This window comes from Bombina bombina, chromosome 5 (genome assembly GCF_027579735.1).
Source record: "Bombina bombina isolate aBomBom1 chromosome 5, aBomBom1.pri, whole genome shotgun sequence".
NCBI lineage: Eukaryota > Metazoa > Chordata > Amphibia > Anura > Bombinatoridae > Bombina > Bombina bombina.
Window position 1 is genome coordinate 783,362,802 of NC_069503.1, and position 15,016 is coordinate 783,377,817.

General features: G+C 40.3%; 1 protein-coding gene across 1 annotated transcript in view; it reads left to right on the forward strand.

The window, feature by feature from the left end:
- Positions 1–15,016, forward strand: part of RTTN (rotatin) — a 1,186,344-nt gene that overhangs the window by 448,403 nt on the left and 722,925 nt on the right. Inside the window, exons 21-22 of the mRNA XM_053714873.1 lie at positions 5,709–5,797; positions 7,104–7,221. Coding sequence (XP_053570848.1) covers positions 5,709–5,797; positions 7,104–7,221 — 207 coding nt within the window. The remainder of the gene's footprint in view (positions 1–5,708; positions 5,798–7,103; positions 7,222–15,016) is intronic.

The following is a 15,016-nucleotide window of genomic DNA, read 5'->3' on the forward strand; positions in this document are numbered from 1 at the left end:
TGCAGTGATCTCCTTCTACGGGGTCTATTTCATAAGGTTCTCTGTTATCGGTCGTAGAGATTCATCTCTTACCTCCCTTTTCAGATCGACGATATACTCTTATATTTACCATTACCTCTACTGATTCTCGTTTCAGTACTGGTTTGGCTTTCTACAAACATGTAGATGAGTGTCCTGGGGTAAGTAAGTCTTATTTTCTGTGACACTCTAAGCTATGGTTGGGCACTTTATTTATAAAGTTCTAAATATATGTATTCAAACATTTATTTGCCTTGACTCAGAATGTTCAACTTTCCTTATTTTCAGACAGTCAGTTTCATATTTGGGATTATGCATTGAATTATCATATTTTTCTTACCTCAAAAATTTGACTTTTTTCCCTGTGGGCTGTTAGGCTCGCGGGGGCTGAAAATGCTTCATTTTATTGCGTCATTCTTGGCGCGGACTTTTTTGGCGCAAAAATTCTTTTCCGTTTCCGGCGTCATACGTGTCGCCGGAAGTTACGTCATTTTTTTGACGTTATTTTGCGCCAAAAATGTCGGCGTTCCGGATGTGGCGTCATTTTTGGCGCCAAAAGCATTTAGGCGCCAAATAATGTGGGCGTCTTATTTGGCGCTAAAAAATATGGGCGTCGCTTTTGTCTCCACATTATTTCAGTCTCATTTTTCATTTGCTTCTGGTTGCTAGAAGCTTGATATTTGGCATTCTTTCCCATTCCTGAAACTGTCTTATAAGGAATTTGATCTATTTTGCTTTATATGTTGTTTTTTCTCTTACATATTGCAAGATGTCTCACGTTGCATCTGAGCCAGAAGATACTACAGGAAAATCACTGCCTGCTGGATCTACCAAAGCTAAGTGTATCTGCTGTAAATTTTTGGTAGCTATTCCTCCAGCTGTTGTTTGTAATAATTGTCATGACAAACTTGTTAAAGCAGATAATATTTCCTTTAGTAATGTACCATTGCCTGTTGCAGTTCCCTCAACATCTAAGGTGCAGAATGTTCCTGATAACATAAGAGATTTTGTTTCTGAATCCATAAAGAAGGCTTTGTCTGTTATTTCTCCTTCTAGTAAACGTAAAAAGTCTTTTAAATCTTCTCTCTCTACAGATGAATTTTTAAATGAACACCATCATTCTGATTCTTTGGACTCTTCTGGTTCAGAGGATTCTATCTCAGAGATTGATGCTGATAAATCTTCATATTTATTTAAGATGGAATTTATTCGCTCTTTACTTAAAGAAGTACTAATTGCTTTAGAAATAGAGGATTCTAGTCCTCTTGATACTAATTCTATACGTTTGGATAAGGTTTTTAAAGCTCCTGCGGTTATTCCAGAAGTTTTTCCTGTTCCTAATGCTATTTCTGCAGTGATTTCCAAAGAATGGGATACATTGGGTAATTCATTTACTCCTTCTAAACGTTTTAAGCAATTATATCCTGTTCCGCCTGACAGGTTAGAATTTTGGGACAAAATCCCTAAAGTTGATGGGGCTATTTCTACCCTTGCTAAACGTACTACCATTCCTACGTCAGATGGTACCTCGTTTAAGGATCCTTTAGATAGAAAAATTGAATCCTTTCTAAGAAAAGCTTATCTGTGTTCAGGTAATCTTCTTAGACCTGCTATATCATTGGCTGATGTTGCTGCAGCTTCAACTTTTTGGTTGGAAACCCTAGCGCAACAAGTAGCAAATCGTGATTCTCATGATATTATTATTCTTCTTCAGCATGCTAATAATTTTATCTGTGATGCCATTTTTGATATTATTAGAGTCGATGTTAGGTTTATGTCTCTAGCTATCTTAGCCAGAAGAGCTTTATGGCTTAAGACTTGGAATGCTGATATGGCTTCTAAATCAACTCTACTTTCCATTTCTTTCCAGGGAAACAAATTATTTGGTTCTCAGTTGGATTCTATTATTTCAACTGTTACTGGTGGGAAAGGAACTTTTTTACCACAGGATAAAAAATCTAAAGGTAAAAACAGGGCTAACAATCGTTTTCGTTCCTTTCGTTTCAACAAAGAACAAAAGCCTGATCCTTCGTCCTCAGGAGCAGTTTCAGTTTGGAAACCATCTCCAGTCTGGAATAAATCCAAGCCTGCTAGAAAGGCAAAGCCTGCTTCTAAGTTCACATGAAGGTACGGCCCTCATTCCAGTTCAGCTGGTAGGGGGCAGGTTACGTTTTTTCAAAGAAATTTGGATCAATTCTGTTCACAATCTTTGGATTCAGAGCATTGTTTCAGAAGGGTACAGAATTGGTTTCAAGATGAGACCTCCTGCAAAGAGATTTTTTCTTTCCCGTGTCCCAGTAAATCCAGTGAAAGCTCAAGCATTTCTGAATTGTGTTTCAGATCTAGAGTTGGCTGGAGTAATTATGCCAGTTCCAGTTCCGGAACAGGGGATGGGGTTTTATTCAAATCTCTTCATTGTACCAAAGAAGGAGAATTCCTTCAGACCAGTTCTGGATCTAAAATTATTGAATCGTTATGTAAGGATACCAACGTTCAAGATGGTAACTGTAAGGACTATATTGCCTTTTGTTCAGCAAGGGAATTATATGTCCACAATAGATTTACAGGATGCATATCTGCATATTCCGATTCATCCAGATCATTTTCAGTTCCTGAGATTCTCTTTTCTAGACAAGCATTACCAATTTGTGGCTCTACCGTTTGGCCTTGCTACAGCTCCAAGAATTTTCACAAAGATTCTCGGTGCCCTTCTGTCTGTAATCAGAGAACAGGGTATTGTGGTATTTCCTTATTTGGACGATATCTTGGTACTTGCTCAGTCTTTACATTTAGCAGAGTCTCATACGAATCGACTTGTGTTGTTTCTTCAAGATCATGGTTGGAGGATCAATTTACCAAAAAGTTCTTTGATTCCTCAAACAAGGGTAACCTTTCTGGGTTTCCAGATAGATTCAGTGTCCATGACTCTGTCTTTAACAGACAAGAGACGTCTAAAATTGATTACAGCTTGTCGAAACCTTCAGTCACAATCATTCCCTTCGGTAGCCTTATGCATGGAAATTCTAGGTCTTATGACTGCTGCATCGGACGCGATCCCCTTTGCTCGTTTTCACATGCGACCTCTTCAGCTCTGTATGCTGATCCAATGGTGCAGGGATTACACGAAGATATCTCAATTAATATCTTTATAACCGATTGTTCGACACTCTCTAACGTGGTGGACAGATCACCATCGTTTAATTCAGGGGGCTTCTTTTGTTCTTCCGACCTGGACTGTAATTTCAACAGATTCAAGTCTCACAGGTTGGGGAGCTGTGTGGGGATCTCTGACGGCACAGGGAGTTTGGGAATCTCAGGAGGTGAGATTACCGATCAATATTTTGGAACTCCGTGCAATTTTCAGAGCTCTTCAGTTTTGGCCTCTTCTGAAGAGAGAATCGTTCATTTGTTTTCAGACAGACAATGTCACAACTGTGGCATACATCAATCATCAAGGAGGGACTCACAGTCCTCTGGCTATGAAAGAAGTATCTCGAATTTTGGTTTGGGCGGAATCCAGCTCCTGTCTAATCTCTGCGGTTCATATCCCAGGTGTAGACAATTGGGAAGCGGATTATCTCAGTCGCCAAACGTTGCATCCGGGCGAATGGTCTCTTCACCCAGAGGTATTTCTTCAGATTGTTCAAATGTGGGGGCTTCCAGAGATAGATCTGATGGCCTCTCATCTAAACAAGAAACTTCCCAGGTATCTGTCCAGATCCCGGGATCCTCAGGCGGAGGCAGTGGATGCATTATCACTTCCTTGGAAGTATCATCCTGCTTATATCTTTCCGCCTCTAGTTCTTCTTCCAAGAGTAATCTCCAAGATTCTGAGGGAATGCTCGTTTGTTCTGCTAATAGCTCCGGCATGGCCTCACAGGTTTTGGTATGCGGATCTTGTCCGGATGGCATCTTGCCAACCATGGACTCTTCCGTTAAGACCAGACCTTCTGTCGCAAGGTCCTTTTTTCCATCCGGATCTGAAATCCTTAAACTTAAAGGTATGGAGATTGAACGCTTGATTCTTAGTCAAAGAGGTTTCTCTGACTCTGTGATTGATACTATGTTACAGGCTCGTAAATCTGTATCTAGAGAGATATATTATAGAGTCTGGAAGACTTATATTTCTTGGTGTCTTACTCATCATTTTTCTTGGTATTCTTTTAGAATTCCGAGAATATTACAATTTCTTCAGGATGGTTTAGATAAGGGTTTGTCCGCAAGTTCCTTGAAAGGACAAATCTCTGCTCTTTCTGTTCTTTTTCACAGAAAGATTGCTATTCTTCCTGATATTCATTGTTTTGTACAAGCTTTGGTTCGTATAAAACCTGTCATTAAGTCAATTTCTCCTCCATGGAGTTTGAATTTGGTTCTGGGAGCTCTTCAAGCTCCTCCGTTTGAACCTATGCATTCATTGGACATTAAATTGCTTTCTTGGAAAGTTTTGTTCCTTTTGGCCATCTCTTCTGCCAGAAGAGTTTCTGAATTATCTGCTCTTTCTTGTGAGTCTCCTTTTCTGATTTTTCATCAGGATAAGGCGGTGTTGCGAACTTCTTTTGAATTTTTATCTAAGGTTGTGAATTCCAACAACATTAGTAGAGAAATCGTGGTTCCTTCATTATGTCCTAATCCTAAGAATTCTAAGGAGAAATCGTTACATTCTTTGGATGTTGTTAGAGCTTTGAAATATTATGTTGAAGCTACTAAATCTTTCCGAAAGACTTCTAGTCTATTTGTCATCTTTTCTGGTTCTAGAAAAGGCCAGAAAGCTTCTGCCATTTCTTTGGCATCCTGGTTGAAATCTTTAATTCATCTTGCCTATGTTAATTCGGGTAAGACTCCGCCTCAGAGGATTACAGCTCATTCTACTAGGTCAGTTTCTACTTCCTGGGCGTTTAGGAATGAAGCTTCAGTTGATCAGATTTGCAAAGCAGCGACTTGGTCCTCTTTGCATACTTTTACTAAATTCTACCATTTTGATGTATTCTCTTCTTCTGAAGCAGTTTTTGGTAGAAAGGTACTTCAGGCAGTGGTTTCGGTTTGAATCTTCTGCTTATGTTTTTTATTAAACTTTATTTTGGGTGTGGATTATTTTCAGCAGGAATTGGCTGTCTTTATTTTATCCCTCCCTCTCTAGTGACTCTTGTGTGGAAAGATCCACATCTTGGGTATTCATTATCCCATACGTCACTAGCTCATGGACTCTTGTTAATTACATGAAAGAAAACATAATTTATGTAAGAACTTACCTGATAAATTCATTTCTTTCATATTAACAAGAGTCCATGAGGCCCACCCTTTTTTGTGGTGGTTATGATTTTTTTGTATAAAGCACAATTATTCCAATTCCTTATTTTATATGCTTCGCACTTTTTTCTTATCACCCCACTTCTTGGCTATTCGTTAAACTGATTTGTGGGTGTGGTGAGGGGTGTATTTATAGGCATTTTAAGGTTTGGGAAACTTTGCCCCTCCTGGTAGGAATGTATATCCCATACGTCACTAGCTCATGGACTCTTGTTAATATGAAAGAAATGAATTTATCAGGTAAGTTCTTACATAAATTATGTTTTTTTCTTGCAGATTTGATCTCTTTTTACCAATTTATGAGCCAAATATGTACCCTATAATCTTACATATTGTCAAATGCCTCAATGTCTTTGTGTGTCCTAATTGTTTTTGTTTTTCAGACATTACAATGCACAGTGTCGTTAAAAAGAATGGACTTGTGGAAAAGATCATTCATTGTTTACATGAATTTGTGCACCAAAACGGAAATGTTAGTATACTCGCTAAGATGCTTCCTCGATTTAAACGCAATGTGCTACAGTGTAACTTGCTTAGAGTAGTTTTATTTAGTGCTTGTACACTTTTTGTTTCCTTATGTGTTGTAGTGTAGAGCCCATTAACAATACACTTTCTGCACAATCTTTATAGATTATTTAAAGGAACATGAAAACCAACCTTTTTCTTTCATGATTCAGATAGAGCAGGCAATTAACAACTTTCTAATTTACTTCTATTATCAATTTTTCTTCATCTTTTTGTATCTTTTGTTGAAAAGCAGGTATGTAAGCTTAGAAGCCAAATTATTACTGGAGCACTATAATGGAGCAGATTTGTAATGTAATCCATTTGCAAGAGCCGAAATTGCAGCACTATTTGCTTCTATGTAGTGGTCCAGGGGCCTAGGTATATCTTTAACACAGAATATCATGGGAACAATGCAATTTAGATAATAGAAATAAATTGGACATTGTTTTTTAAAATGTTATGCTTTGTCTGAATCACAATTTTTAGTTGCATATCCCTTTTAATTCCTTAAAAAAATAGCTACTTTTATGTGAATGTAGAGTTGTACTTAAAGGGGCACTCAAGTCAAATAAACATTTATGATTCAGAAAGAGCAGTTTTAAGACACTTTCCAATTTACTTCCATTATCAAATTTTGCACAGTCTTTCTATATTCACACTTTTTGGGGAACAAGATCTTACTGAGCATGTGCACAAGCTCATAGGGTATACCTATACTAGTCTGTGATTGGCCGATATCTGTAACATGATACAGGGGGCTGGAAATAGGGAGAAAAAAATTGTCAGAAAAAAATCTACTGCTTATGTAAAAATCAGAGTAGGTGTTAAATCATTGTCTTTTTATTATGCACTTGGTAATTATGTAATTCTACTGCTTTGAGTGTAACTTTAAAGGGACAGTCAAGTCAAAATTAAACTTCATCATTCTGATAGAACATGCAATTTTAAACAACTTTCCAATTTACTTCCATTAACAAAATGTGCACAGTTTTTTATATTTACACTTTTGAGTGACCAGCTCCTACTGAGCATGTGCAAGAATTCACAGCATATACGTATATGCATTCATAATTGGATGATTGCTGTCACATGCTACAGGAGGAGTGGAAATACAGAACTTTTCAATTTATTTAACAAAACTGTACTATTAATTTGAAGTTCAGACTAAGTGCTATTGCATTGTCTTCTTTGTTGATTATTCAAATCTACAGTGCTGACTGGTCCTTTAACTGTTAGTTTTTTTCCCTTTCCTTTTTTATCCCTTTCTTTAGGTTTTAGACTGCGTTGTTTTTCCATGTGTGACAATTTTAAGAAAGATTGTATATGCTGACCCTGTCCTACGGCTGTCTCTTGCTCAGGATTCATCTTTCCTTCTCATGCTATTCAGAGGTAACGTGTGGCCTCCAAATGATTAAAATGTTAATAAGCTGTCGAAAAGGGAATTTTATATGGTCTTAACCAATCATAAACACAGCTTAACATGTTCTTTTAGTTCATTAGAAAACCTGGATTTGCCTATTTGTGATAAAAAGAAGAAATCTCTGCAGCAATTTAGAATACGTTTGGATTTTAAAGGGGTGTCAGACTAATTGGAACAAAAGAAACATCCACACATAAGTTCTAGTCTTGGCTTGTTCTGCATGATAATGTCTGTGTGTGCAATCTACTACATAATTCATTGCTTTGATCTGATAATGGACTGAAAAGAGAACAAATCTGATAAGCTTTATTTAAAAAAAAAAAAAAAAAAGACAAAACATAAATGGGGTAACTAATATGTCATTACTAAACTAAGCTAATTATACTCTTTTCTAATAATTTAGAAATTATAGGGATATATTTCCTTATTTGCTAAGTTCCTTCTATAGTTCTATTAAAGGGTCATTCTAGTGCAAAAAGAAGATGCTGTAGTAAATTAGTATTGCACAATCACTAGTGCTAATATTACATTGTTTATATTTGTTTAAGCCCCACAAAGTTCACTTGGGTGCTGTAGTGCACTGCTGGAGTAGTTAGAGCCTTAAAGGGACGTGAAACCCCCCAAAAAATATTTTGTGATTCAAATAGAGTTAAAAATTTGAAGGAAAAAACAAACAATTTTTGTTCTCTTGGTGTCTTTTGTTGAATAGCAGGTAGGTAGGCTCAGGAGCATGCGGTCTTGCGCATTTAATAATGTTATACACGTGCAAATGTACTGCATGGCAGCAGTGTTTACTGTCATGTAGTGCTCCAGAAACAAGCACACTGCCTACCTAGAACCCTAAACAAGGAAACTTTTTTTTAATGATGTATCCTGTGTCTGAAAGAAATATTTTAGGTTTCGGGTCCTTTTAAACTCCTAGCATTGCAGGGTCGCTAGTGCTAAAATTGCATGCTCTAACGAATTAAGAGAGATAATTTCTCTTGTTAAGTGTGTTCAGTCCACGGGTCATCCATTACTTATGGGATATATTATCCTTCCCAACAGGAAGTTGCAAGAGGATCACCCAAGCAGAGCTGCTATATAGCTCCTCCCCTCACATGTCATACCCAGTCATTCTCTTGCAACCCTCAACAAAGAAGGAGGTCGCGAGAGGAGTTGGAGTTTTACTTAATTATTCTTCAATCAAAAGTTTGTTATTTTAAAATGACACCAGAGTGTGCCGTTTTTTTGTATCTCAGGCAGTATTTGGAGAAGAATCTGCCTGCGTTTTTCTATGATCTTTGCAGACGTAACTAAGATCCGCTGGCTGTTCTCGACATTCTGAGGAGTAGGGTAACTTCAGAAAGAGGAGAATAGCATGCGGGGTCCCCCGCAAATGAGGTATGTGCAGTACATTATTTTCTGGGAATGGAATTGACTAAGAAATTACTGCTGTTACCCATATGATGTAAGTACAGCCTTAAATGCAGTAGTAGCGACTGGTATCAGGCTGATAAATGTATGCGCAGTTGAGTTATTTTCTAGGGACTAGAATTTGACTGAGAAAATACTGTTAATACTGAAATAATGTTTAAGCCTTATCTGCAGTGGAAGCGACTGGTAGCAGGCTTAGTGATAACTTTACATGACATTGAAAATTTTGTTTTTAAAACGTTTACTGGCATGTTATTCGTTTTGTGAGGTACTTTGGTGATAAATCTTTTGGGCATGATTTTTTTACACATGGCTAACGTATTTTTCGGCATAGAAACCGTTATATCAGGTCTCCCACTGTTGTAATATGAGTGGGAGGGACCTTGTTGCGCAGTTAAAATTCTAGCACAGTCTTTCTGTTTCTTCCTCCTTGATCCAGGACGTCTCTAGAGAGCTCAGGGGTCTGCAAAATTCGTTTTTGAGGGAGGTAATCAGTCACAGCAGATCTGTGACAGTGTGTTTGACTGTGATTAAAGCGTTAAATCTTAATTTGATATCCGTTTTTGGGTAATGAGGGGTTAATCATCCTTTTGCTAACGGGGTGCAATCCTCTGCTAATTAATACACTTCTCGTTAAGAATTGTTTGACTATAACTGAATTAGTTTTCTTTGTAATTCAACTGTGTTTTTAAAAGCGCTGCAGCGTTTTTTATAATTGCTTGTAAACTTATTGAGAGTGATTTCCAAGCTTGCTAGCTTCATTGCTAAGTCTGTTTAGACATGTCTGATACAGAGGTATCTGCTTGTTCATTGTGTTCAAAAGCCGATGTGGAGCCCAATAGAAATATGTGTACCAATTGTACTGATATTACTTTGAATAAAAGTCAATCTGTACCGATAAAGAAATTATCACCAGACGACAAGGGGGAAGTTATGCCGTCTAACTCTCCTCACGTGTCAGTACCTTCGTCTCCCGCTCGGGAGATGCGTAAGATTGAGGCGCCAAGTACATCAAGGCCCTTACAAATCACTTTACATGATATGGCTAATGTTATGAAAGAAGTATTATACAATATGCCCGAATTAAGAGGCAAGCGCAATAGCTCTGGGTTAAGGACAGAGCGCGCTGATGACACGAGAGCCATGTCTGATACTGCGTCACAATTTGCAGAACATGAGGACGGTGAGCTTCATTCTGTCGGTGACGGTTCTGATCCGGGGAGACCGGATTCAGAAATTTCAAATTTTAAATTTAAGCTTGAGAACCTCCGTGTGTTACTAGGGGAGGTGTTAGCGGCTCTGAATGATTGCGACACGGTGGCAATCCCAGAGAAATTATGTAGGTTGGATAGATACTATGCGGTACCGGTGTGTACTGACGTTTTTCCTATACCAAAAAGGCTTACAGAAATTATTAGTAAGGAGTGGGATAGACCCGGTGTGCCTTTTTCCCCTCCTCCGATATTTAGAAAAATGTTCCCTATAGACGCCACCACACGAGACTTATGGCAGACGGTCCCTAAGGTGGAGGGAGCAGTTTCTACTTTAGCCAAGCGTACCACTATCCCGGTGGAGGATAGCTGTGCTTTCTCAGATCCAATGGATAAAAAAATTAGAGGGTTACCTTAAGAAAATGTTTGTTCAACAAGGTTTTATATTGCAGCCTCTTGCATGCATTGCGCCTGTCACGGCTGCAGCGGCATTCTGGTTTGAGTCTCTGGAAGAGGCGATTCGCACAGCACCATTGGATGAGACTTTGAGCAAAGTTAGAACGCTTAAACTAGCTAATGCGTTTGTTTCAGATGCCGTAGTGCATTTAACCAAACTTACGGCTAAAAATTCCGGATTCGCCATACAGACGCGTAGGGCGCTATGGCTTAAATCCTGGTCAGCAGATGTAACTTCTAAGTCTAAACTACTTAACATTCACTTCAAAGGGCAGACCTTATTCGGGCCCGGCTTGAAGGAAATTATTGCTGACATTACGGGAGGTAAGGGCCACACCTTTCCTCAGGACAGGGCCAAATCAAAGGCCAAACAGTCTAATTTTCGTGCCTTTTGTAACTTCAAGGCAGGAGCAGCATCAACTTCCTCCGCTCCAAAACAGGAAGGAACTACTGCTTGTTACAGACAGGGTTGGAAAGGCAACCAGTCAGTCATGGAACAAGGGCAAGCAGGCCAGAAAGCCTACTTCCGCCCCTAAGACAGCATGAAGACAGGGCCCCCTCTCCGGAGACGGATCTAGTGGGGGGCAGACTTTCTCTCTTCGCCCAGGCTTGGGCAAGAGATGTACAGGATCCCTGGACGTTGGAGATTGTATCTCAGGGATACCTTCTGGATTTCAAAACTTTTCCTCCACAAGGGAGGTTTCATCTGTCAAGGTTATCAACAAACCTAGTAAAGAAAGAGGCATTTCTACAATGTGTACAAGACCTCTTAGTGATGGGAGTGATCCACCCAGTTCCGCGAACGGAACAAGGTCAAGGGTTTTACTCAAATCTGTTTGTGGTTCCCAAAAAAGAGGGAACATTCAGACCAATCTTAGACTTAAAAATCTTAAACAAATTCCTAAGGGTTCTGGGCTCACTTCTGGCGGTACTAAGACCACGAGGCATAGCGGTGGCTCCGTACCTAGACGACATTCTGATACAAGCGTCAAGTTTTCAAAATGCAAAGTCTCATACAGAGATAGTTCTAGCATTTCTGAGGTCGCATGGATGTAAAGTGAACGTGGAAAAGAGTTCTCTGTTACCACTCACAAGGGTTCCTTTTCTAGGGACTCTTATAGATTCTGTAGAGATGAAGATTTACCTGACGGAGTCCAGGTTATCAAAGATTCTCAATGCTTGCCGTGTCCTTCACTCCATTCCAAGCCCATCAGTAGCTCAGTGCATGGAAGTAATCTGCTTAATGGTCGCGGCCATGGACATAGTGCCATTTGCGCGCCTGCATCTCAGACCGCTGCAACTATGCATGCTAAGTCAATGGAACGGGGATTACTCAGATCTGTCCCCTTTGCTAAATCTAGACCAGGAGACCAGAGATTCTCTTCTCTGGTGGTTGTCTCGGGTTCATCTGTCAAAAGGAATGACCTTTCGCAGACCAGATTGGACGATTGTAACAACTGATGCCAGCCTACTAGGCTGGGGAGCAGTCTGGAATTCCCTGAAGGCTCAGGGATCGTGGACTCAGGAGGAGAAACTCCTCCCAATAAACATCCTAGAATTAAGAGCAATATTCAATGCTCTTCTAGCTTGGCCTCAGTTAGCAAAACTGAGGTTCATCAGATTTCAGTCGGACAACATCACGACTGTGGCTTACATCAATCATCAAGGGGGAACCAGGAGTTCCCTAGCGATGTTGGAAGTCTCGAAGATAATTCGCTGGGCAGAGTCTCACTCTTGCCACCTGTCAGCGATCTACATCCCAGGCGTGGAGAACTGGGAGGCGGATTTTCTAAGTCGCCAGACTTTTCATCCGGGGGAGTGGGAACTTCACCCGGAGGTATTTGCTCAACTGATTCATCGTTGGGGCAAACCGGATCTGGATCTCTTGGCATCTCGCCAGAATGCCAAGCTTCCTTGTTACGGTTCCAGGTCCAGGGACCCGGGAGCGGTGCTGGTAGATGCACTAGCAGCCCCTTGGCTTTTCAACATAGCTTATGTGTTTCCACCTTTTCTCCAACATAGGTGTGTCCGGTCCACGGCGTCATCCTTACTTGTGGGATATTCTCTTCCCCAACAGGAAATGGCAAAGAGCCCAGCAAAGCTGGTCACATGATCCCTCCTAGGCTCCGCCTACCCCAGTCATTCTCTTTACCGTTGTACAGGCAACATCTCCACGGAGATGGCTTAGAGTTTTTTAGTGTTTAACCAATATATCTGTTGGTGTGAATCTAAAGGATTCCCTTGGGACAAGGTTAAGATTCCTAGGATTCTATCCTTCCTTCAAGAAGGATTGGAAAAAGGATTATCTGCAAGTTCCCTGAAGGGACAGATTTCTGCCTTGTCTGTGTTACTTCACAAAAAGCTGGCCGCTGTGCCAGATGTTCAAGCCTTTGTTCAGGCTCTGGTTAGAATTAAGCCTGTTTACAAACCTTTGACTCCTCCTTGGAGTCTCAATTTAGTTCTTTCAGTTCTTCAGGGGGTTCCGTTTGAACCCTTGCATTCCGTTGATATTAAGTTATTATCTTGGAAAGTTTTGTTTTTAGTTGCAATTTCTTCTGCTAGAAGAGTTTCAGAATTATCTGCTCTGCAGTGTTCTCCTCCTTATCTGGTGTTCCATGCAGATAAGGTGGTTTTACGTACTAAACCTGGTTTTCTTCCAAAAGTTGTTTCTAACAAAAACATTAACCAGGAGATTATCGTACCTTCTCTGTGTCCGAAACCAGTTTCAAAGAAGGAACGTTTGTTGCACAATTTGGATGTTGTTCGCGCTCTAAAATTCTATTTAGATGCTACAAAGGATTTTAGACAAACATCTTCCTTGTTTGTTGTTTATTCTGGTAAAAGGAGAGGTCAAAAAGCAACTTCTACCTCTCTCTCTTTTTGGATTAAAAGCATCATCAGATTGGCTTACGAGACTGCCGGACGGCAGCCTCCCGAAAGAATCACGGCTCATTCCACTAGGGCTGTGGCTTCCACATGGGCCTTCAAGAACGAGGCTTCTGTTGATCAGATATGTAGGGCAGCGACTTGGTCTTCACTGCACACTTTTACCAAATTTTACAAGTTTGATACTTTTGCTTCTTCTGAGGCTATTTTTGGGAGAAAGGTTTTGCAAGCCGTGGTGCCTTCCATTTAGGTGACCTGATTTGCTCCCTCCCTTCATCCGTGTCCTAAAGCTTTGGTATTGGTTCCCACAAGTAAGGATGACGCCGTGGACCGGACACACCTATGTTGGAGAAAACATATTTTTTGTTTACCTTATAAATTACTTTCTCCAACGGTGTGTCCGGTCCACGGCCCGCCCTGGTTTTTTTTTTAATCAGGTCTGATAATTTATTTTCTTTAACTACAGTCACCACGGTACCATATGGTTTCTCCTATGCAAATATTCCTCCTTAACGTCGGTCGAATGACTGGGGTAGGCGGAGCCTAGGAGGGATCATGTGACCAGCTTTGCTGGGCTCTTTGCCATTTCCTGTTGGGGAAGAGAATATCCCACAAGTAAGGATGACGCCGTGGACCGGACACACCGTTGGAGAAAGTAATTTATCAGGTAAACATAAATTCTGTTTTCCGTTGCTACCTCGACTGATTGCCAGGATCAAACAGGAGAGAGCATCGATGATTCTGATAGCGCCTGCGTGGCCACGCAGGACCTGGTATGCAGACCTAGTGGACATGTCGTCCTGTCCACCATGGTCTCTACCCCTGAGGCAGGACCTTCTAATTCAGGGTCCTTTCAACCATCCAAACCTAATTTCTCTGAGGCTGACTGCTTGGAAATTGAACGCTTGATACTATCAAAGCGTGGGTTTTCGGATTCGGTTATTGATACATTAATACAGGCTCGGAAACCTGTTACCAGAAAAATTTACCATAAGATATGGCGTAAATATTTATATTGGTGTGAATCCAAGAGTTACTCATGGAGTAAGGTTAGGATTCCTAGGATATTGTCCTTTCTACAAGAGGGTTTAGAAAATGGCTTATCCGCTAGTTCACTAAAGGGACATATTTCTGCTATTCTTTTACACAAGCGTCTGGCAGACAATCCAGACGTCCAGGCTTTTTGTGAGGCTTTGGCTAGAATTAAACCTGTATTTAAAACTGTTGCTCCTCCTTGGAGCTTAAACTTGGTTCTTAAAGTTCTGCAGGGTGTTCCGTTTGAACCCCTTCATTCCATTGATATTAAACTTTTATCTTGGAAAGTTCTGTTTTTGATGGCTATTTCCTCGGCTCGAAGAGTCTCTGAGTTATCTGCCTTACATTGTGATTCCCCTTATCTGATCTTTCATTCAGACAAGGTAGTCCTGCGTACTAAACCTGGGTTTTTACCTAAGGATGTTTCTAACAAGAATATCAATCATGAGATTATTGTTCCATCATTATGTCCTAATCCTTCTTCAAAGAAGCAACGTCTTTTGCATAATCTAGACGTAGTCCGTGCCCTGAAGTTTTACTTACAGGCAACTAAAGATTTTCGGCAAACTTCTTCTTTGTTTGTCGTTTACTCTGGACAGAGGAGAGGTCAAAAGGCTTCGGCTACCTCTCTCACTTTTTGGCTTCGTAGCATAATACGTTTAGCCTATGAGACTGCTGGTCAGCAGCCTCCTGAACGAATTACAGCTCATTCCACTAGAGCTGTGGCTTCCACTTGGGCCTTTAAGAATGAGGCCTCTGT